The following is a 23,915-nucleotide window of genomic DNA, read 5'->3' as shown; positions in this document are numbered from 1 at the left end:
CTCACAGTAGCTGAGGCTCTTTACTGCATTTAAGTGTTGCCTAAAGATTTGATTTCTTGTTATTATTCTCCCTGCACTCATATCTGTTTTAAACACTTTTTCCTGCTTACAGATAAGAACATGCAAGAATATTTGCAATATCAGGATTTGATCTGAATTTTCAGAAAGGATATTAGACTGGTAAATGTATCTTTTTTAAACTACCTATTACTAAAACTCCAAAATAAGAATGCGTAATTTCCAATCAAACAAACATGCTCATGGTCTGATGATATCTGACCCGGCAGATATGTTGCTCTGGGTTCTTTCCAGCTGACACCTGAGCCAAGCTCTTTGCTTGTTTTCTTCCTACTGTGTTTTATATTTAAGTCCACCTCATACTTGGTTTCTCGATCATACTCCTATAATTTAAACAAAACATACAAAGATACACTCCTCTCAATTCAAACATGCCAGCTAACAGTCCATAGTTTTTATCAAACAACTATCCCAAACAAACACGTCTAAGAACTAATGAAGACATTATGTCCCAAAACAAACCCAGAAGAATTCAATATGAGAATGACTGCTTTCCATCATCCTCTGTTAATCAACCCTGACAGCTTCCCCGTCGCAAGACTATTGCTTAGGATTCCTTATGTGCTTAAACCCTTGATTAAACACCATTTAGCCTGTTTGCACCATGTTCTTCTCATCAGTTTCTACAAATATTGCACATATGCACTCAGTGGTACTGTCTGTTACAGAAAATCAGCGGGAGCATTCCAAGTTGCAAAGTTATCCATTGGTAACCTGTTCGGACCGAGGTCTGAAGAAAGGTGGTTTTGCTCTTTATTTTTTTAACACTAGATTGGATTGCTTTTTTCTTTTCTTCCCCGAAAACTTGAAGATGAAAGACTTTTCTTGATTAATGAACAAGAAGAATTAGCGACTTGCAATTTTTGTTTATGAGTGTCACCCCAAACGTGTTTCCTGTGGCTCTTAACTCTTGTGCATGCTATTGAGCCTTTGGTTTGTGTACCACTGTCTGCAGCCTTGCCTCCAAACTCCTCCATGCACTAAGGAGCTCCCGAAACGCTACTGGTGGGATAGTTTTCTTCAGGTTTCCCTGAAGTAACCAGGGCTAAAACTGCATATGAGAATTACTTTGATGCAGAATATTTTGTCATAAATTATGCGTCCTCAAGATGCTACCGGAAGGGCGGAGTGGATCTGTCCTTGGACCCTTCCTTCTCCAGCTGATTCACCTTTCTTTCATCACACAGCCTCACCAGTGGCAGCTGCAGAGGGAAGCGGAGCAGGCTGTGGGGCAGGACGGGACCATACAACCACTTTTCCCCAGGGCCCTCTTCCACAAGGCGAGAGGGATTGGGCTCCTCTCTTGATCACATAGCAGGAGCCAGAGCCAGTAGGGCATTGCCCAATTAAAATTAAATAGCAGCTGCTGACAGTTGCTAGTAGCCTAAATCGGTTCTGTGGGGAATAGCCCATTAGAGCAGTCGCCTCGATGAAGGGCTGACCGCCCCTCACACGGGCAGAGCGCGGGGGCTTCCCGGGCTCGAACCCTCCTCCGGTCCGTACCAGAGCGACGTGCTGCGGCACTCGGTCTCACGCCGCCCGGTTCAGACTTCGCTTCTCCTACCTCGGCGCCAATCTCTCTTACTAAAAATTAACCACGCGCGCTAGTTGGAGCTCCGCTCGCACGGCCGCTCGCGTTCCCCGGGCAGGCTGCTCTTCTGCCCCTGCCTTTGAGCAGCAGCCCCGGCCCGACCTGCGGCGCGGCAGGGAAGGAGGCTGAGGCCAGACCTGCCCCACCGCCCGCTTGGCCCCTTTCGCCGGGCAGGAGGCGGCAGCGGGGCCGGAGGGGGCTGGCGTCCCCCCGGGGAGCCCCGCTGGCCCGGGCCGGCGGCGGGTACCTCGGCTGTTAGCTGCCCGGGAAGGGTGAGGCTCTGGCAGGGGCTCCAGTTCGGGGAGCCACAGGTAGGCGGCGGCCTCTTTTTCTTTTCCCAGGTTCGTGGAGGCTTTTTTTAATTTTTTTTTTTTTTTTTTTTTTTTTTTTTTTTAATTCCCTCCCCTCTCTCCTCCTCTCTTCCTAGCTCTCGCTTTCCGGGTTGGGAGTTTGGTGCGTTCAGAAAAGTGCCTGCAACGGCGCGGGGCTGCCCAGGTGGGGCTGCTCCGGGCTTTTCTCTTCCGTCCTCCGCCTCCCGCCCCTCCCCGCCCCTCCGGCTGGCTTTCCTCCTTTGTGGCCGCATCCAGGGCGCTTCGGCCCCCCTCCCACGCTTCCTCCCCAATCTCCACTTCGGGGAGAGCAACCCGCGCTCTTTCCTGTCTCCCGGCCGCAGGGCAGCGCCGCGCCGCCCCGGGCTCTCCCCGCGCCCGCCGTGCTGCGGCGGCCCCGCTCCGCTCCGCTCCGCTCCCGTCCAGTCCCTCCCCCTTCCCTCCCTCCTCCGGGGGCCGCTCCCGCACATGGGCGCCGCGCGGGGCTCCCCCTCCGCCGAGGCGGCGGCGGCGGCAGTGGCGGCTCCCCCCCGGCCCCGGAGCGCGTAGCGCGGCCGCCTTCCCGCCCCGATTCATTTGTTGTTGTTCTCCCTCCCTCCCTCCGTCCCTCCCTCCCTCCGTCTCTCCCCCTTTCTCTCTCCTCCCTCTGAACTTTTGTCACCGCGGCGCTGCGCGGATGAAGACTTTTTGCGCGGGGGACGCCTAGCTTCTCCCCCCCCCCCCCGCCCCACCTCCCGCCACCGTGCCCTGCGCTGCCCTCCTTCCCCCGGCCGCGATGCCGTTCCCCCTGCGGACCCTGGAGCCGCTGAAGCTGTGCAGGTTGGAAGAGGCCGGCGGGGACGGCGCGGAGCGGGGCGGCCCGGCGCCGGGGGACCACGGCGGGGCGGCGGAGGGGGGCGGCGGGCGCCGCCGCGGCGCGGTGCCGCTCTTCGGGGCGCTGGAGCAGGTCAGCTCGTACGCGCTGGTGTCGCTGCTGATGCAGCTCTCCGACCTCTCCCGCTGCGCCGGCGACATCTTCGGCGGGATCCTCAGCGAGGCGGACTCCCTCTGCCACCGCAACGCCCGGCTCCAGCGCCGCCTCGGCGCCCTGGAGGGGCTCCTCGCCCGCCTCGACCACCGCAAAGTCAAGATCCGTGAGTGCGACCCTTACCGCCGGCCCGGGACGGCGGCGGGTGGCGGGGCGGCTCGGGGAGAGGAGGGGGCGCGGAGGGGGAGTGAGGGACCGGGACCGGCCGGGGGGCGCCCGCCCGCTGGCGGGGCGGTTTGCGCGGCGGGCTGTGCTTCGTTTAGTTATCTGCTTTTGAAAAGAAAAAAAAAAAAAAAGGGGGGGGGGGGGGAGGGAGAAGCAAGAGGCGAAACTTAAGCATCCCCCTCTCGTCCTTCCCGTGTTCAGGTGGCGGCGGCCGCCCCCGGCCTCCCGCCGCGGGTCCTCCCGGGTTCCCGCCGGCTGCAGCGCGTCCCCCCCGTCCCCGTCCCTCCCCCGGCGACCCCAGTCCCGGGCTTCGTCCCGGCGGCTCCGGCGCTGGCTGCCACCCGGGCAGGGAGGTGTCAGCGTGCGGGGCCGGTGGCTGCCGGTGTTTTGCCGGTCCGGTGCCTTCCGCCGGGCAGCGGTCTAATTCACCGGGGAGAGAGAGGGTGTCCGCAGCGAGGGCAGCGGGCTGACCCGGGGGCGGCGGGGAGCCGGCGGGCTGTCAGCACTTCCAGCGCGGGGAGACCTTGGCTGGGAGAGAGGGCGGTCATCCAGAGGGGGGTGGGGGGAGGGCCGGGTGGGCTTTTTCTTCTGTTTCTGCCGGGTTTGCGCTAGAGTTCGGGCCAGCCGGGCTCCTGACAGTTCAGCCCACATGCCCCATGAATTCTTCTGTGTGCGCACGGGAGGACCTCAGTAAACAGAAGCCTGGATGTACTTTGCGGCTGGTTTTGTACCCCTCTCAGTTCTCCTGCGCTTCTGTTCTGTGTGCAGCGCTGATCCCAAGTTTGTATTTTCGACCTGATAAGGAGCACAAGCGGCAAGATCCAGATTCAGCCTCGGGAGTCCCAAGTAGTGGCAGTATGGGGGGGTTCTTGTTAAGTTCTTTCCGAGCCTGTAAAGTGGCCCTCAGAAGCGACTGATTGTACAGCTACACAGAGCTACAGGAGAAGGTTTTTTTTCCGAGCTTGGTCCAGCTTTGGAGAAAGGATCGCGTCAAAACTGTACCAGCTACACGGAGGAGTTGCGTTTGCGCGTGTCCTAGCTCCCCGCAGACTCGGTGAAAGATGGCTTGCAACATCAGCTTAGCTTTCTCAGTGTGTTGGAAACATTCAGAATCCAAAGAACTGTGTTGCAACTTCTGCGGCAGCTGTATGGGGTATAAGCCTAGCCTAAATACGATCGCTGCTCGGAGACCACCCGTAGTTTTCTTTTAAATGGGAGTAGAAAGGCTGCTTTGCGCATGGCGTACTTAGGAACAAAATTGATAAGGAAGGCCTTTCACGCATAAGATTCAAAGAGTATGAACCCTGTATGGGTAACTTACCCATTTCATCGCATAATTATTCCTTATTGTATACTTCAGTATACGGTTCCTCCAAAGGAGGAAACCATCGCCACCCTTACCAAAAGGCTATTTCTGTGGTTTGTAAGTGTTAGGCTAAAGTTTTGTGATAACTTGTTTGGCTTTTTGGGGGCTTTGTAACTGCTTGACAAACTTAAGGAGCTTTTCTTCCTCATCAAGACAGGTATATCCTTTTCTGCCAATATAGTTATGTTAGTTTGGCATGGCAAGGTGCAGTCAGACTTGAAATGAGAATTATTTATTACTGAGGATGCCTGCAGTATGGTGGTATATTACATTGACGCCCTGACAGGAAGCAGTATTTATTTATCTCTGTTTTAAATAGGGAGCTAATTATGACTGCACACTGATGCAACACATCTAAAGGGAAGAGTGAACTAAGGGTAGCGCTGCACTGTGCAAACCCTGAAATTTTACATGTGTCAGATGTTTAGTTATGGTATTCTTTCTTGGTCATAGTTTTGCACAAGTTCTATATTTACTACTTAATTTTTTTCTATTACAACTCAGTTCTTTGAGCTAAGCCTGTTACTGCTTTTAATTTTATGATCTTTGCTCTTGTCATTGCAATTCCCCAAACTGGACACAGTTCTTATGTTTGGCTTTCTCCATTTGGTTTTAAATTCTTTGGTAAGTGGCGTCTCTGCTGTCAAATTTAATTTTGCTACTTAACAGCTGCACTGCTGCTGCTAATATTTACTTTTCAAAGATCTCATTTATTAAAGTCAACAAGAACTAATGATGATTTCTTTCTTATGAAATACAGACTTCTTGTAAAGGAGGATTATTTTATTTGCCTAACAGTCACGAGGAATTGATACGCAGGCTAAGCATAGTGACGTGAAGTTGCACAAAAAGACATGCCAGTTCTCTTTTTTTGTGCTTTCTACATACTGTAATCTGGCCAAGGAGGACGGGTGGGATGATCGGTTGTAGTTAGCATCATAAACGTCTCTATAATGCAAGCCATCAAGGCTTGTCTGCAAGTTTGCCCCTGTTTCTGGCATTAAAGGGAAATATCTGCAAAACAAAGAGAATGGTTTGATAATGCTGGCTTTGTTTGGGAACAATGACAAGGGGGATTTTCCTTCCCATTTTTGAAGATACAGAAGCTTCATGGAGAAAGCTGTTTGCTGGTGTGGGACTCTAAGAACAGCAAGGATTGTGAACAAATTTAATTGCTTTCCCATTTACTAGATTCTTATTGCTCATAAACCTCTTCTTGTGGGGAAAGTACTGTAAACTACTATATCTCTTGCGCACAGGCAGAAGCAGCATGACATTGTATCAGGTGACTGAAGTATTTTGCTCTGGCTTTCAGGATGAGGGGATAGGACGTTGTACAACTGCTTTTCAAATCATGAGTAATTTTTACTTGAATAAATGGCTTTTGTTCTCTTCGTGGGGCCCAGACAATAATTTCTTCTTGGAACCAAAGGTCACAGGGTGACTTTTGTGATCCCACCATGATCTTATATGGGAAGGACCAGAAGAGGACTAGCAAACTTCAAATCTGGGTCACAACCACTTCTTGGGAAGTAGCTGCAGGCTGGAAGCTGGTATAAGCTACGCTACATATGGCCCTGGTGCTTGGGAAAGTAGTTGGTTTGAAACTGTGAGGGGGTTTTATTTGTGTACTGTCATCATTTTGATTCAAAGTAAAGTTTCCGTGTAGTATCCTTCAGATAACAGGGGTCCATTAGTGTTTGTTCCTGGCTGAGCATGGGTGGGGGTGTGAGGGAGGGAAAGCAGGCAGAACAAAGCTCTTTGTCTTCAGTTAGTCATTCTTTACGGTCATGGACTGTGCTTGCTCGTCTGGCTGTACGGTGCATCCTTGTGTGTGTGTGATCCATATGCTCCTAGATACACGTACTGGAGTATTAATAGGTCAGTGTGCCTTGAATGATCTCTGCCATTTCTCTTCTGTTATATACTCTTTGGTATCCCGTAGTGAATGCGTTAGTTCAAGCACATCCATTCATTGCACCCCATGTAAAGGAACTTTCTGATGTGACAAACTGGCTCGTGATGTGCTGTACTGCAGTAGGTGCTACATCTTTGCAACCCGTATGGGGGGGGGGGAACTTCCTCATCTATCAAGAGCGGCTGGAGTTCTGCCATGCCCTTCAACTGGGAGGCCTGCTTTCCAAGGGTTTTGTATTGGTGTGCCACCCACACTCAGAGAGTTTAATTTCATGTCCGCTTCAGGATGTTGAAGGTAGCTTTCAGTTGTATGTGGTCTTAGTGATGGTTGTTTTTTCCAGGGTTTGCCACTGATGTTGGGGTTCACTGGAACAGTTCAGCTCCTCTGGTTTGGTTTGGCTGTCTTAAACTTTCCATTTAGGATGGTAGAGAAGCTTCTCTTTATGTCCCTCAGCTGAGAAACTTGTGCCTGACTCTATTTCAATACGAGGATATTTTTAAGGCCATTTAGAAAAATGCTTTCCTGACATGTATTTGAGCTTTGCATGATGAGCAGGGTGTTGTGCCATAAGAAGGGACATGAAAATATGATGACACATGTCCCTGTGGGGCTGATGACTGGTTATAACTCATGGTGGTGGGAGGCACTAATGGCTCGAGGTGGTTTATAAAATTCAAGTGTAGTATGCAGTACTCGTGACCTTAGTTTAACTGCACTAGCCATGTCTAGAGAATTAATTAGATTCAGTACTTCTTTTTAACAATCTTTCGTCAGGTTTTCATTAAGCTTATGTGCATTGCTGTTTTGCATGATGTTTTGTTACAGGTTTCCAGCATCCAGCTGCTGTAATGTTTTACACCATGGAACTCACCTAACAGCTTTTCATCTTCTAGTAGTGTGCATCTGTAGCTGTGACCTAGCATTAGGTGATGCAGTTTTCATCACTTTCAGTTCTTAAACATCAGGGTGGGTGAGGACAAATGCTTCTTTGAAGTGATCAGAGCTCATCAAAAGGCATATGATGGCAGTGGAGAAATCTTGTGTGAATTACAAGGCCAGCTCTTGGGAAACGCTGTGAGGCCTTAAACAGTCATTGTTTTTATAGGGCGTGAAGAAGGACATTTTTTCCATTAATATTTGTCTTCTACCATCTGCAGATACTTAGGCAAAAATTAATATTGCTGTTCTTTTCTGTGAATCTTAATGGTTCAACAGATTGGAAGGCTGTCCCTTCCATCTTCTGTGCTATTTTTAGTCTTTCTGAAGAGATGTTTTGAGAGAAATGCTGGGAGGTTAACCTAATGACAACTTCTGGTTCAGTTTCTCCAGTAGTAGGATGGGGTTTGGCCAGTTGTACCTCCTATTCTAACAAGAAGAAACTGATCCTGTGGGAGGGAGGAAATGCTACCTCATAATTAGCGTTGTTGTTGTTTAAAATCCTTCAGTGTTTGGTTTTAAAGGCACAGCATAATCATTTGATGTTCATGCAGAACGTGCATACATATGTATGTATTTTTTTTTTTCAAGTTTAAGCACATTAATGCAAGAGAGCTGGGGGGGATGGGGAGTATGGCTTTCTGTTTGTCTGCATGATGGAAGGACAATCCAGTTTACACTTCATCTCCTGCTATTTTGTTTAGTAAGTATTTTCCACTCTTTGTGTGCAAGGCAGTACTGGAGCACATTTCCTGCTTTAGCCGAACAGGAAGCTTTATTCAGCTTATTCCTAGGGAAACCCCTCCTCCATCCCTAGCCACCAAAAGTGAGCACTATTCAAGACAGTATCAGCAGTAGGCAGGAGATGAACGGGCAGGCTGACTTGCTGGGCTTTCTGTAGCTTCTGGTGTAGGGATAGAGTGTACGAGATACTTGTCATCTTACAACAACAAGAAGAAACCTTCTTTAGAAGAAGGTGTAGGAAAAAAACCCAAACCCAAACAAAACACACATCCTCCCAAAAGAAAAAAAAAAACCAACACAACACCACACCACAACCAAAAACCCCAAACCAACCACCAAAACCATGGTGTGCTGTTGAGGAAGCTTTGATGAGAAAGGACTGACTTTCAGGTGAAAAATTCTGTTCTAACACTATGTGGGAGCTACAGTTCAACTACGATACTTTGCAGATGCTTGAGGTGACTGTGCACTATGGTACTTTTCCTCTCTCTCTTGCTGTGTAATATGAAGATAGAGCAGCAAAGTTCAAGCCATGTTAAACAGTTAATTGCTAAGTTCCCCTTGCGGGCGGGTGGGGGGGGGGTGTGGGGGGCGGATTTTCTCTTTTACCCTGCTGTAATTATTCAGATTGCTGCTCAGAAGCAATATAACTCTTGTTTTATTTAGCTAGTGCAAGACTAATTATCTGTGGAAATTCAACCTGATCCAAAGGAGATTTCATTTGAAATAAGCAGGAAGAAAGTCTGAGTTAGAAAAAGATTTCCCATGGGGACGGTGGGCCAAGTCGCTGTCCTGCTGAGTGGCAAAGCTCCAGCTGAATTCAGTTTGATGAGGGTTTGGCTTGCTGTTTTGAAAACAGTTGACACTCTTTGGCTGAAATGTAGAGCTGCTTTGTACATTTCTCAGAACCTATTATACACCACCTATGAACATTTATTTCCGTAGATCTTATGATTGGCTTGAGCACTCAGGAAAATGGTGTTTAGGAGAGGTAGTTAATGAATTAAACATACTTGTATTTAGTTGTTTTTAATTAGGATCTATCTTGAAGGTTCCTAGATATTTTAGGATACAATAAAATGTCTTCAGAAGTTTCTCTTCCTATTAGTATTGGCAGAGTCTCAGCTTGGTTGAGTGCGAGCTAGTAATCTTGGTCTTGTGGGCTTCTCTCCTAAGCTGCTAATATGAAGTTCCTGCAGAAGAGGCATTTTTGGGGTGAACCTATTAACAAACATAAAACAACACAGTGCAAAACCACTGAAATTCCTCAAAACCTCTGTCCTGGAATTTAAACCAGCCTCTAATCAGTGGAGAGTCAGATGAGGCTTTCAAGGGGGATGGGGAGCAGATTATCCCACATGCGCTTAGTGATTCCTGCACCTTCCTCTGAAGCTTTTGGTGCTGGCTGGCATCAGCCACGGGATACTGTGCTTAACGTTGCCAAGGCCAGATTCACTATGGTAATTCCTGGCCTTTTTCCGTATTTCTGGGTGAAGGAGGGGCGATTTCCCTTTCCTCATCTTTCTTTTTTTTTTTTTTTTTTTTTTTTCCCCCTGCATGTTCAAATAAATGATACAATAAGTGAGGGCATGTGCTTTGGTTCCTGTTGTGAGGAGCATTAGTGCAGCACAAACAGAAAGGGAGATTGAGAAATAGAAGGAATTAAAAAATGCGCATCGAAGGCTTGGCAATTATGCAAAGTCCTGGTTTCTTTTGTAGTAGTAAACTAGCTATCAGCAGGTGAGATCAAAGCTGTCCACCCTAACAGTTAACAAGATCAATTAAACATGGTAATTAAATGTTGTTCTCGGCTGTAGGTTGGGTAGGAAACCTGCTGGTTGGATGGCAATCTCCGGGGAGCTTGGATGACACGCCACTTAAGAGACTCGAAAAAATACCTTTCTACCTGTGGGTTAAACACAGAGTAATGTGGGTGGATTTTGCAAGTTGTTTGTATTTATATTGTACCATGTTTTAGTTGGGCAGGGCTGCTTCTGACTTCAGGCTGTCGTGTTTCTTTTTCTTTGTCATTTGTGAATTATGGTGTTTTAAGTTAGGTTTTATTTATTTATTGGCCTCTTGTCCTTTAATCAGCATTGTGCATATGAGATTTCATTGCCCTTTGAGAATTATGAGCAGTTAGAATACGAATGTTTAAGGTCCTGCTGAATGTGGTTGAGGTTACGTCGCTGTTCAGTCTGGAGGCAGGGTGGCTATGCCTGCAGAGAGGCAGTGCCGAGTGATTGCTTTGCCGTAACTCCTCTTCGTAATTTCCCCGTCGGAGCCACCGGTCTACAGGCTTTTTAGGTTAAGGCCTGATTATTTTTTTTTATTTTTTCTCTCCTTCCTCTTCTCTTCCTTTTCTCTAGTAGTTTAGGCTCCCCACCCCTGGCGTGCTCTGAGCTGCCCCTCCATCTCCCGTCCTGCCTGCTCTGAGGTGTGACCGTTTCAATGTCCGCTCTGCACCTCGCCACCCATGTCGCGCCTGATAGAACTGGCCTGGGGCATCTCCCCTTCCTCAGATAACAGCACTTGCTGCGTGCCTGAGAGTTGGCAGGATTTGGGAGGAAGGAGATGAGGGCATGGGGGGGCAGAGGCAGGAAAGGGTGAAATGCGATGGAGCTTCTGGCTTTCTCATGACAACCCCTTCTCGCCCCTCCATTTGATAGCCCTTGGTGTTAGCCCCAGTGTAAGACCTTCCCGGCTGGGGTTGCGGCACAGTGGATAGCACCGTAGTAATAGTCTTAATCCGGTCCGACTACGTCTCTTTGTTCATTTTTGATGCTTCCCTTCCAAACACAGAGTTGTATATTGCTCTGCTATAGGAGTATAAATCAGGAGCAAAACCATTTACACCATTATGGTGGTGGAAGTGAGAGTATCCAGGTATCGCTTGAAATAAAAAAAACTCAAAGGAATTCCCTGTAACGTGTACCTGTGGTTGAGTTCTTACAACTTTGGAATTTAAAGAACATTTTAATGTTTCAGTAGGTTTAATTTCCTTAATCTGTATGTGAGCAGCAGCTCTGTTTTAATCTGAAATTTAACATCTGGACAACCAGTAGATCTGTTAAGTTAGTTGATTGGATATTCCTTTTACTGTAATCAGGCTGTAGGCTAACTAAGCAAATTTTGATTAATCTAAGATAGTAATTTTTTAATTAACTTAGCTCCTATTTTTCAGAGATTAGGACTATAACAGATGCCTCTTAGAGTAAATTGGAACCGTGGATGCTAGGTGAAGAATTGAGCCACTTAATTTTTCTACTAGCAATAAATACTAACGTAAATTGTAGTGGAAAAATGATAAAGTAGAAATTTCAAGTATATTGAGTAATAGTGACAGTGGTGGTTTTTTTTTTATTCTTTATTTTATTTTTTCTGGTTGAATGGCCAAGTGGCAAATGAAAACAAGAGACTTCTCCAGAATATTTTAAATGGTAACATATTGTACTTGAATGCTCTTCTGTCTCCTTGCTCCTCCCAGTTTTTTTCCTTCTTAGTATCAAAATGCTGGCTACAGAAGAGCTCTCATGAACTTTTAACTGGTGGGATAAATGTTGCCACTGGCTTACATATATTCTTCTGTGTCTGGTTGTTACATTGGTAAGCTTTCTCAACAGCTTGGGTTTGAGTAAGAAAGCAAGCTAAGTCCTTCTCCTGGCAAATGGACATCTGTCTTCTGTTTTCTACTTTGGCGAATTTTGGCTTTTGGCAACAGATGGAGTTTGCTTACGGGAAGCTCAGCAGGACCTGAGAGGGGTGCTTTGTGGGTTATCTCTAGTGGCACCTTTTGTTCTGTTGTACGGGAGGAAAGAGCTCCCGAGTGAGTGGTGCTGGCTTTCCCTTCCTATTCAGTATCTAGTTCATGCTGAGTAACTGAATCTGCTTGAGTGTCTTGAAAAACCAAGTGGCGTTTGGCTAATGCAGTATCTTTAAATGTTAAAAAGAAAACCTCAAAATGTTGTTAGCCACATTGTCCTTAGAGGCGCTGAAAACATTTTGAATTGGAAAAAAGAAGCCAACTACCAGGAAATGGGAACAACCTCTTACAAAACTTACCTAAAACATTCCCTTTTTTGTTGGCTGTGGTACTTGATTTTCAGTTTAGAAGAAAGATAGCGCAAGCAAAGCTTGATTGATGACACAGCAAGATCCACCCACCACCCCGTTTATTCTGGACATGAAGCAAATAAAATCCTTTTTTTCTCAAATTTCGAATGATTTTTTTCCCCCCTCCAAGATATGTAGTAGACACTGAAAATGTTTCTTTGCAGAAGTCCAAGAATCCAAGAATTTCTGGAAATAATAATTCGGTAAGATTGAGATATATGTTAATGTGTATATGAACAATAATGCAATGAAGTATATGGTTATAGTTGCCTTTATACTATTTTGATTTGTAGTGTTGGAAAGATGGAGGCCCTATTTTGTGAACTTCAGATATGAGGAAGAACTTAATAAGTTTGTTCTACGTATGTTATGAGGGAGAATGAAAATACTGTAATGTTCATAATATGCCTTGGTGTGTTAGTTTAGATGCAGTTTTATAAAACTTGTTCATTAAACTATTTCTGTGTTCTATTAAAATGAAGGTAGGTAGTTACTGCATGGTTCCTCCTGCTAGCTTTTTTTTTACTAGCACGAGTATGTGATAGAAGATCAAAAGTATTATAAGGTATAAGCACATTTATCACAAAAAGTCAGTTTGCACAGGTGAATGCATGCTGTGGGGAACGGGTAGGGTAGGAAATAAAAGGGCAATAACGGGGGGAATAGAAAGGTTTTGTACCAGTCGTGTTTGGGAGCTTGATGGGAGCCAAGATACGGGAAACTGGTATAGCAACCGATCTCCACGGGGCCAACACCCTTCCCTGTATCTCTGGCTGCTGCCCTCGCAGTGGGGAGCATGTACGGTCCTGTTGGGCAGGCTGGGACAGCCCGAGCCCTGCGGGGAGCAGTCCCGCGGAGAGGGGGGGCCCCGACCTTGTCAGGCTGCAGCTGGGCTCAGCCCCGGTTGTGCAACGTGCGCCGAAGTGGCTCTGCCTCCGCGCTTGCTGAAATCCTGGGTAGCGTCGTGTAGGCTTTACCTCGTCCTGGGGAGGCAAGCATGATCTTAACGAGGGTGGTTTAAGTGTAAATAGATTATTACAGTTGATCTTGAAATTATAGTCGCAGTTATATAATAATTATAAAATACACAGAGTTGTAATCTATAATCATGATCTTTACCTTCAAGAAAGATAGGAAAGCTGGAGAAAATCAGGTGAGTGTGAGCCAGTTCGCTTGCCCTGCCTTGTCTTGGTGGTCGGTGGTAGGACAGGGCTGCCCTTCAGCAAGAAGTCCCCTGCATGGCTGTGCTTGCATATCCTGAAGGAAGGTGGAACTGCAGTGTTGGCCTACTTGCAATCACAGATTTCCTTAAAACATTAGAAAGCACTTGTTTAGCACAGCCACAATACAGATTTAACTGTGAGCGTAAGGCTCTTTGCCCCGAGAGAGTCTAGTCTCAACACATACAAGTCAAGCTAGAAGATGGCAATTTAGTTAAGTGTGGTTTAAAAAGGTCTGTGTTGAAGAACCCAAGGTTTCATAATAGTTATGGGCCTTCTTGAGGTCTGGAGGAAGAACAGGTAATTAGAAATCCACGGAGTGTTTGCCTGAGGTGAAGAATAGCACAAAAACATACAGCTCTTGGTGTTTTTTAGTTTGTCATGTCACAAAAGCCTCTGTTTGTTCTGTATCTGTTAAACAGACATTGTGTCTACTTGATGGGAACAAAGACCAAAACTATCTGCAGTACTTATTATCTTGCCAGCTCCCACTCCTTGTTGAGTTTGGCTTGAATTCTGTAATTTGTGATGTCCCCTCTAAAGAGCATGGTATGTAACATGGGAGGGAGCACTCTGCAAGGCATGTTGTTTTGACCCTGTTGCTCTAACAGAGCATGTTTTCCTCTCCCACTGCTTTTCCCAACACACAAAATACAGTAGCTTTTTCCTCACGAATCACTTTGTTACTGTTAGTAACCTTCCTGACAAATTGTGAAACTTGCTGCAGCCTAGAGGTAGTTAGAGCTTGTAAACAGTAGGATGAAGAGTTGGTAATTTAGCATTGTACATAGAGATAATGTGCTGCAGGTTAACACATCAAATATTTAAATGATTTAAATGCATTGTGTAGTGCAACTGGTAGAAAAACTAATTAGGTCACGATAGACAAAAGGTTGTCTTCATTTGAGCTCCTGTCAGCTTGGCACGTTTGTGCTCTGTTGGTTTTATCACTAGTTATGTCTATGCACATATGGTATTTCTAATTTAGATTATTATTAGTGGCTTATATAAATAAAATATGAATAAACTTAATCCTGAAGGCAAATGAAAGCGTGGGTATATTTCTAGTAGAAGTTTGAACTTACCAGGGAGAACCCCAGAATATCTCAGCATTTAACAGAAATAGCAAATTGGAAAAATGACCGACTGAGAAAAGGCAGACACCACCAAATAGCAGGCTTTGTTATGAACTCCGTAAGTAAACGCTGAAGTGGCCAGAGTCTTTCTCACTGCTCACCCTGAAAGTCCTGCGTGATCTCAGTTGACGCTAGAGCGTAGTTTCCACTTACAGGGTGTTATAAAAGGTACTTGAACTATGTGCTGTTTGCTGCAGTACCTTTTTTGATTTCTCCCCGCACCTCGGTGATGGCTGTTGAAGGTGTGACTGTGTGAGTTTGAGTTTGAATGGAATGAAACTTTTCAAGGAAAATTTCTTGAGGCTGCTTGAGCAGTCACCAAAGATCATGTATTGAGAGCTTTGCAACTGAAAGGGTAGATGCTCTTTTCACGGTCCTTGAAATCACAGAATCCTGGGCATGGGACAGCACCTCTGGAGATCACAGAATCATAGAATAGTTTGGGTTGGAAGGGACCTTTAAAGGTCATTTAGTCCAGCACCCCTGCAATGAGAAGGGACATCTTCAACTGGATCATGTTGCTCAGAGCCCCATCCTGCCTGACCTTGAATGTTTCCTGGGATGGGGCATCTACCACCTCTGGGCAACCTGTTCCCATGTTTTACCACCCTCACTGTAAAAAATTTCTTCCCTATATCTTGTCTAAATCTACCCTCTTTTAGTTTAAAACAATTACCCCTTGTCCTGTCACAACAGGGCCTACTAAAAAGTCTGTCCCCATCTTTCTTATAAGCCCCCTTTAACTATTGAAAAGCCTCAATAAGGTCTCCCCAGAGCCTTTTCTTCTCCAGGCTGAGCAACCCCAACTCTCTCAGCCTGTCTTCATAGGAGAGGTGCTCCAGCCCTCTGATCATCTTCATGGCCCTCCTCTGGACTTGCTCCAACAGGTCCATGTCTTTCTTACGCTGGGGGCCCCAGAGCTGAATGCAGTACTGCAGGTGGGGTCTCACCAGACTGGAGTAGAGGGGCAGAATCGCCTCCCTCAACCTGCTGGTCATGCTGCTTTTGATGCAGCCCAGGATATGGTTGGCTTTCTGGGCTGCGAGCGCATGTTGCCAGCTCATGTCCAGCTTTTCATCCACCAGTACCCCCAAGTCCTTCTCGGCAGGGCTGCTCTCAATCCCTTCATCCCCCAGCCTGTACTGATGCCAGGCATTGCCCCAACCCATGTGCAGGACTTTGCACTTGACCTTGTTGAACCTCATGAGGTTCACATGAGCCTACTTCTTGCGTTTGTCCAGATCCCTCTGGATGGCATCTCATCCATCGGGTGTGTCAACTGCACCACTCAGCTTGGTGTCGTCCGCAGATTTGCTGAGGGTGCACTCAATCCCACTGTTGGTGTCAAAGATGAAGATATTAAACAGTACTGGTCCCAATACTGACCCCCGAGGGACACCACATGTCACTGATCTCCATCTGGACGTTGAGCTGTTGACCACTACCCTCTGGATAAGACCACCTAATCCAACTCCCTAGTCAGAGTAGGCTCGGCTTGAGCAGGGTGCTGAGGGCGGTGTCCAGTTGGGTTTTGAATATCTTGAAGGATGGAGCATCCACAATCTGCCTGGGCAACCCGTGCCAGTGTTTGACTGCCCTCATAGTAAAAAAGTTTTTCCTTATGTTTAAATGGCATTTCTTGTATTTCTGTTTGTGCTCCTTGCCTCTTGTCAAAGCATTATAAGCAGGACCACTAATATACTTTTCTTACTGGAAGGTTGTCCAAGAGGGGTGCTAATTTGCACCCAAGATGGACAACGTGATCAAGAGAGCTGGGGTACTCTGTGGCCTTAGGTAAATGTCGTAGCACATTTATCTCAAAAAAGGATGGGTAAGGGAAGATGTTAGTTAATCAAGTAACACAGCCGGCAGCCAAAAATCACATTTTTTAAATTCTAATTTTTTTAAAAATATTATTTATTTTTATTTATAATTATTTACTTGAGGGCTTCTGACCTTGCAGGGCATCTTTGGAAGAGCTTTAATATTCTCAATAAAAATACCTACTGCTTCTGTTGAGAGGCAAGGTAATAAACTTGATCTCAGAAAGATGGAAACTATCTCCAACGGAGATAGCAGAAACCTTCCAGTGTTTCACCTTACAGATACTGTCGGCAATGTCTCTTACAGAGTGAAAAGCATTCAGTGTTTGCAGGAGGAGTCCTGAACAACCCTTCTGCATGCTTAAGAATTTCAGCAGCAGCTTTTTTTTGAAATTCTGACAAAGATTCTTGGCTAGGTTTTTGGAAACTGTCTAGGAACTAGGTTACAGTACCCTTTTTTTTTTTCTTTTCTTGTCGATGGGAGCTTTATTAAGCAGGTTAGAAAAGATACCATATAGTTCTGTTCTTCATCTTACTTGGTGCAAGCAAGTGAACTCTGATGAGAATTATGGGAAACACCTTCTTCGTCATCCACAGCAGCAGTTGATCAAATAAAGTAGTCCCTCGGTATCCTGTGTTGCTGCTAATTACACACATTTTCCAATCCTTCCCCTAAGTAAGCACCCCTTTAGGCCAAGTTAAGTGCCAGGACTTTGTACGCGTGATGGTGCTTTAAATGAAACTTGTGATTTAAGGGCTAAATAAAAGCTATTGGAGAGAAATAACTTATTTTAAAATGTTTTTGTTAGACTGCAGGATTATCTGGTATTTTACCTAACCTATTACTTAGACACATGGATGGCAAACTATTATTATACATTCTTTTTTTTTTCCAATGAAAGTTCATAAACTCTCGTTAAAGTGTCCAAATTCACATGGAAGAAGCCAAACTGGCATTTGATAAAGCTATATTTAAAGCTCTTGGCAGGACTTTTCCCATATGAAAGATGTTATATGTAAGCTCTTGTAATAAAACTTTTTTGAGATGACAATGCTAAGGACTACCAGATCATCCTAAGATTAAGAGATTTAAATACTAGATCACAGTTTTGTGTCGGAGTTCTCTTGTTTTACACCATCTTTGTATTGTACATGTAAATTGATTTTTTTGTTACAGCACCTCTGGGAAATATCCACTGGATAAGCTTGTAATCTCAGGTATTTGGCACCTCTGTTGATTTCTGCTGTGGAACCTTGCAAAAATGGGGTTCACTGAAAAGTCTGGTCTTAAGTATTTGAGCATTATGAATGTTTTGGTTTTTTTTTTTTTTTTTTTCCCCCTATTGTGTTACTAAGGAGAATAGTTATAGCCTGTAGAATACATCCTGTTTTCTCTGCTGCAATGAAACCCTTGCTTTTTATTTGTAATACCTACTATTTTTCTTCTTTGTTAAGGCTGCCCACATCTGACCCAGGACTTCTTAAAGCCAAAGGCTAAGAGAGATGTGTTCCTTTGTTTTTTACTGGAGAGGAAAAGGTTGGGTTTTTTTTAAACCAGTTAGTTTTCCCTGTGGTGTTTTCAATCAAACCTTGTGCATGTGTGTCTCAAAAAAAACCCCCAAACCCAACCAAACCAAAAACCCCAAACCAAACAAAACCCAAACAAAAAACCAACCCCCAAAACCCCCAACAAAAATAAAATAATAAAAAAAACCAAACAAAAAAGCCCCCAGCAGCTAAAAACAACTGATTGACTTTGTCCAAATGGTAAGAAAACCAAAGAAGTAAAGGCATTATATCCTAAATGTATATATTCTGATTTTGTTTTTCTAAGCTGTATCATTAGTAGTTTAGATTAAGGACCTAAACTGCAGTCATTTTGAAGTTGATTATATTCCTTGATATACATTTTTATATAAGTAGATTGTGTAGCTAAAATTACTTTTTGCCTGTTTCTTGTTTGCATTTAAGGTCAAGAAGACATGGAGGGGTGAAAGTCTGGGTTGACTTACGATTTGCATTTTCCAACATCAGTTTTGACCTTGAGTTGCTAAGTATGAACTTGGAACAAAAGAGCTTTATAGAAGTGGTTGATGGATGGGTTGTAATATTGAAGTTTCCCTCCCCCATGCTCACATCCTCAGAGCTCAGTCTGTCATTAGGCTGAAGCACTGTCTTCGTAGAGAAGAGCCTGCTTGCTTCAGGAGTTAAAAATGCCGAGGCTGGTTCTTCGGGAGTGTGTTTATAGTAGTGAAGATGTAGGAGAGAGAGAAAAAGTGAAAGGTGTGTAGGTAAGTTTTGGGTTTTTTCTTTTTTTCTTTTGGGGGGAGGATATCTCCTAATGTTTCCTAATTAGGTAGCTGTTTTAGGTCAACATTTTACCTATCTATTGCATAGGAAATGCTATTATATTCCGCTTATCTCCTCTCTGCGAACAGCTTGCTTTGCGTATGGATTGTGGTACCTTTTTTTAAATTACTTTTTTATATAAAAAAGTCTTTGGGAATCCTATCACCCTCCAGCTTTTCCCCCGTTTATTTCAGTAGCTCTAGCTACTGCAGGTTCGTGTTTTGGCAAAATTGCTGAGATTACCCCTCATTCTTCTTCAATGAAATGCTATAAAAACAGAGAGGGGGTTGTTTTGGGAGGAGAGGGAAGTAGCAGCCTGAACGGTGGTATATCCAGGAATGCTCTGGAAACTGGATTTTTGCAATATTGAAATCTGAAAACAGAGTTCCTCCTAACTAAGGATTGCTCTTGAGTTTTTAATCAAGCTTTATTAATATTCAGACAGATCTTGAGTTTGGAAACTGGAAATACTGAATTTGTGGATGCAGAAGAACGGACTGATGCACAAGAAACTGGGAAGCCACTGTATGAAAATACCATCACCACCATAAAAAAAAAACAAACCTTAAATGGAAAAGCAACATCCCTTCTTTAAAGGCCTATGTTTCAAAGTGAGACACAGCATAGATGTGGCCATCGTGATACGGCCATAGCTATACCTGAAAGACTTTCTCACTCATAGATGTCAAAAAGACTTTGAGGATGAGAGAATTCCCATTTTACAGTTAAGACAAAGAAAATTCAGAAAGGTCGGGTGGCACGTCCAAGTAGGGTAGTATCAGAGCCTCAATCCCGGTGAAATAGGATATCCCAATGGATTAAGCTGCTTTCCAATTCATAGGCTGCACAAGATTGATCTGGCTGGAATTGGCTTGCCTGCTTTTGAGCTTCACTTTGATCAGTTTGGCTTTGACGAATAGGGCATCAGTGGCCAAACCTATCCACCAGATCTGAGGAGGAAGGGAGTAGGAGTGCCTGGTATTTTGCAGACTTGGGCTGATTGTGATGATTAAGACGACTTACTGATAAAGGAAAATAATTAAATTGTTCCCTGTAACATTCCATAGACATTTAAATACAAAGCATTGCTTTTCACCCCAGCATTGCATTGAATTAGTATTTCTGTTATCATGATAACATTTCATTTTGGTGTACTGGGAAATTCACCACAGAAGTACCTTCTCTAATGATCAATATTGCAGTGGTTCAAAGGTGTCCTGGATCTCCCGTTCACCTGCTCGGCTATGTGTGTGCCCAGAGACACTCGCTGCAACACTGTGGTTCGTGCTTCTCCTTCAAATCCAGATTGCGCTGGCAGCCTTCTCGCTGGTCTGCTGGTTAATACCTACGCTGAAATCTTGCCTTCTGCTTCAACAATCCTGAAAAGCCTTCGCCGAAAATCCCTACTTTGATTAATTCTAACAACCCCTTGCAAACAAATTGAAGAACAGTTTTGCCACATAAATTGGTAGGGGATTATAATGTACATACTGAAGTTACTTCATGAGGTGTGGAAAGGGTCAAATGCTTTTTGACTTCAGTTAAGTAAATTTCACAAAAGATGTGTATGTGATATCCCCAGTGATTAATTGCTCTCAAATACTTATCCCAGCTGAGTTATGTAATATGAATCTTTGAAGGATTCCCAATAAAAAGTTTGGGAATGGTAGATGTAAATGTCTGCAGTGGCTTTTGAAACTTTAGATGTGAAAAGTGCTAATGGGAAAAATATTTTACATAGCTCCTAAGATAAAGACGGAGGCTAGAATTTTTTAAGGCCTTGTGTTTAACTCCCACTGATTTAAAAACTTGAGGCTTTGCTATAAATTGTTCCTTATGCTTCTGGCAGAACAAAAGTTGAGTGTATTCAGAGAAATTAGTCTAAGGCTGAGAAGTGAAAAATAGCAAACGGAAAGGTGTGTACCTAATTCCAACTGCTGCATGTGAAAATCTGCTATAATATACTTCAGATTGTATGAGAGGGTGCTATTTCTGAGTACCCCAATAAGGATATTTTTTTTGGCACCAGGATGATTAACAATTTTTCTTGGTTATGTGGAGTCCTAAATTTTTCAGAGTGCTTTTGCTGGCAACCGAGAAATTAGAAATGGATAAACACTGAGCTGAACGTGTAGAAGTTTTCAGTATGTATAGAAAATAAAATTTCAAGGTTCACGATACATGTACTAATGCCTGAGGATCGCAGACAAAGTTGGGAGTTTTCTTTGGGTTTGGTTGAAAATGGGGTTTGCAAGGGTGTAGCCTTTCTGAGGCGGTTGGAGGCAGGAGGGGGTTACCTCTTGTGCCGGAGTGCTGAGATCAGCATTGACTTGGGAGCCCTGTGCCTGCTGCGTGCAGGGGATGGGTAAAATGAACAGTTTCGCTGCTTAGGTGTAAAGGAAATACAGTAAAACATCTGTTGTGGTAAAGGAAAGCATACCTGAACACATGAAAGTGCGAGATCTCCAATCCAGATAGGCAGACAGCCTGTGCTTATCTGGCCTGTGTTGCTCGCACTAACTACTACCTCATAACCAGCTTTTAATGACGAGGCTGCCGGCACGTTCACGTTTCTCCACATGATGTGCGCTACCGCGGTCGTGTTCCCTTGTGCTGGACTTTGTCTATCGCTCGTCGGTCAACCTCTTGAGTGGTATCACGCCAACCACGTTTTCGGCCCCATTTACATGGCAGTGGTGCCTTTCAGGCCTCAATTGCCTGCGCCCAGCTGTGACGGGAGCAGTGTGGCCCATCCACGCTGTGTCGGTGGCAGCTCCTCTGGGCTAGCTCACAGCAGCCCCCCTCACTCTCCCCCCCCAAGAAGAGGCAGTCCAGACAGACTTGTCCAGTATGCTCCTGGTGGGACCCCTCCCGCTTCAGTTACAGACTGGTTTCTTCTTGGATGCGGGAAGATCTTGGTGTTGGTGCAGATAAAAATAAAATCAGACCCAATCTGTGTGTGCTCAGCTGGCCGATGTGGCCAACGTTAAGTGCAGCTGATTGATATGCTGGTGTTCTGCTTTCTGTAGAGGGCCATAGCACAGACCTTGAGATACCAGGATGCTGTAGTAATGGAGCTTGAATAATTATTAAAAATAAAAAGAAGATAATTTTTGCTAATGTAAGAATGTAGTGCAGCATCTTTGTGTGTTCTGTGTGGTTTTTTTTAAGGATGCCTACATCTGCAGGCCATCATGCAAGGCAGTGCTGCCCTTTCTGTTGTAGGGGAAGATGGATCTTTTGAAATGCTTCAGCTGGTGACCAGTAGCCTCTTGCTGTAGTGTTTTACTTGGTCCATAGTTGGTCCCTATCAGAACCTGATGATTAGCTACTGAGAAGCAAGGAGTAAAATGCACCATCGCTGAAGCAATGAAGTAGTAGTGGTTCCATCAGCCTTGAGCTCCAAGGCAGGATGTTAAAACAGGTTTGGATTTCAGGGAAGAGAATGCTATACAGAACTGGAGTTTATAAAGCTCAGAAAATGACGTGGGGTTTTTTATGCTGAGGAGAGACATTAGTCCATACTTGCATTCATTTGAAAAGTCATTGACTTTACACTCTTCTGTCTTGGTGTGCATATACAAAAAAAAAAAAAAAAAAAGGGCAGCAATGACCTGAAGCACGTGCTCCCATGACTCCAGAGAAGGATAGGCAAAATCACTGGCTGGCATGGAGACGGCACAGGACATGTGTGGGTCATCTTGCAGCTCCTGATCAGCAAATGGGAATGATTTGAGCAAGTGTGGTCAAACGCTGCTATTTGGGGCTGCTGCCAGTTAGAAGGAGTTAGAGCAGCCCCTGGTTTTGGTGGCACTTGAGAAAAAAACCATCAGACAGGAGCCAGCTCTGGTACTTTGTTGGCCAGCCCTCCGTCGCTTTATGACCACTTGCTGTTGGCAGTACCTCTTTCCATCTCTTCAATGCCAGTGGCAACATTTTGAAAAAGTATCCGATTCCAAAATAAATGTGCACATGCAGATTTGCTGAGAATTAACAAAAAGTGTGAAATGAAAACAGATTTAGTTATTTTCATGTAGGTTGGTATGTAGTTCAGCTCTCCATAACCACTCCCAAAGGATATAATAAACACTGAAGTGTTTAAATGTAAGGCTTCATATTTTCTTTAATAAATGGTTTTGAGTAAAGTGTCTTGAACTATTGTTAACTCTGTAAAGCAGTTAATGGTATGAGTATGTTTTCAGGATTTTTGTTCAGTTTATGGGTTGGTAGTCCACTGTTTGGAGGGGGAAAAAACCCCAACCCTGTTTATAAATGCATTAATCTAAAATAGATTTTTTTTTTTTAATTAAATACTATTAGATAGTCATTTATTGTCTTGGATATTTATAGTGGTGATTTTTTAGGGTTCCTTTTTTTTTTTTAAAAAAAAAAAGCTTTCCTCTCTCCCAACCCCTGCCTTCCCCCAAAGAAAATGTTTTAAAACATTATTTTTAGCTCAAAAGTAATTCAGAAATTACAGGTTGAGTTTTATTAACCTCCTTCCCAGACCCCTGCTACCTATAAGCATGCATGGCCTAATCTCCTATATGGAGTCATTCACATTATTGCCAGCTGAAATCTGTTCTGGGTAATATAATTCCCCAAAGTAATGCTTTTTCATTTCTGAAACAGTGAATGTCTAACACCGTGTGTTTATGATGAGAGTGATATTTACAGCCATAACAGTGTTACTCTACTTTACACACATGGAACGACACTCTTCATTTGTTATCTTTTGAGGCACTTGGTCTTATTCTTGCAATAATTAAAGTTCAGCTGAATAATTATGAAGACTAGCCAAGCTTGTCCTTACTTTATGTATTGTTTGCTTGTTTTTATGGTTGCAGCTTATGTTTTTGACAACCAAACCCTGAAGCGGAAATGGCAAACAAGCCCCAGTTGGCATATTTCTAAGGTTAGCTAAGCAGTAAAGAAAACTGTGACAGCTATCAAGTAGTGGGAGTAGCAACTAAACTGGGTTAGAGTTATTTGAATCCATACGTTGTGTTCATTCATATGTGGCGGTTCCTCCATATTCTGCATGTAGTTCTGTTCATTTGTTTATGCTGTAGGAAGTAAATTACATTTTGAAGACCAGCAGAGCTTCAGAAGTTACTTAC

General features: G+C 44.5%; 1 protein-coding gene across 6 annotated transcripts in view; it reads left to right on the top strand.

Annotated features, from left to right (window-relative positions):
* Nucleotides 1-2,724: 2,724 nt before the first annotated feature.
* The window catches only part of NHSL1 (NHS like 1), a 186,412-nt gene continuing 165,221 nt past the window's right edge, over nt 2,725-23,915 (top strand). For all 6 annotated transcript variants that reach the window (XM_049800366.1, XM_049800362.1, XM_049800364.1 and 3 more), the window contains exon 1: nt 2,725-3,131. In XM_049800366.1, coding sequence (XP_049656323.1) covers nt 2,774-3,131 — 358 coding nt within the window. In that variant the 5' untranslated portion in view covers nt 2,725-2,773. The remainder of the gene's footprint in view (nt 3,132-23,915) is intronic.

Source organism: Accipiter gentilis, chromosome 5 (genome assembly GCF_929443795.1).
Source record: "Accipiter gentilis chromosome 5, bAccGen1.1, whole genome shotgun sequence".
Lineage (NCBI taxonomy): Eukaryota > Metazoa > Chordata > Aves > Accipitriformes > Accipitridae > Astur > Astur gentilis.
The sequence above is the reverse complement of the archived record's forward strand: the minus strand, read 5'-3'. Positions and strand labels throughout refer to the sequence as shown.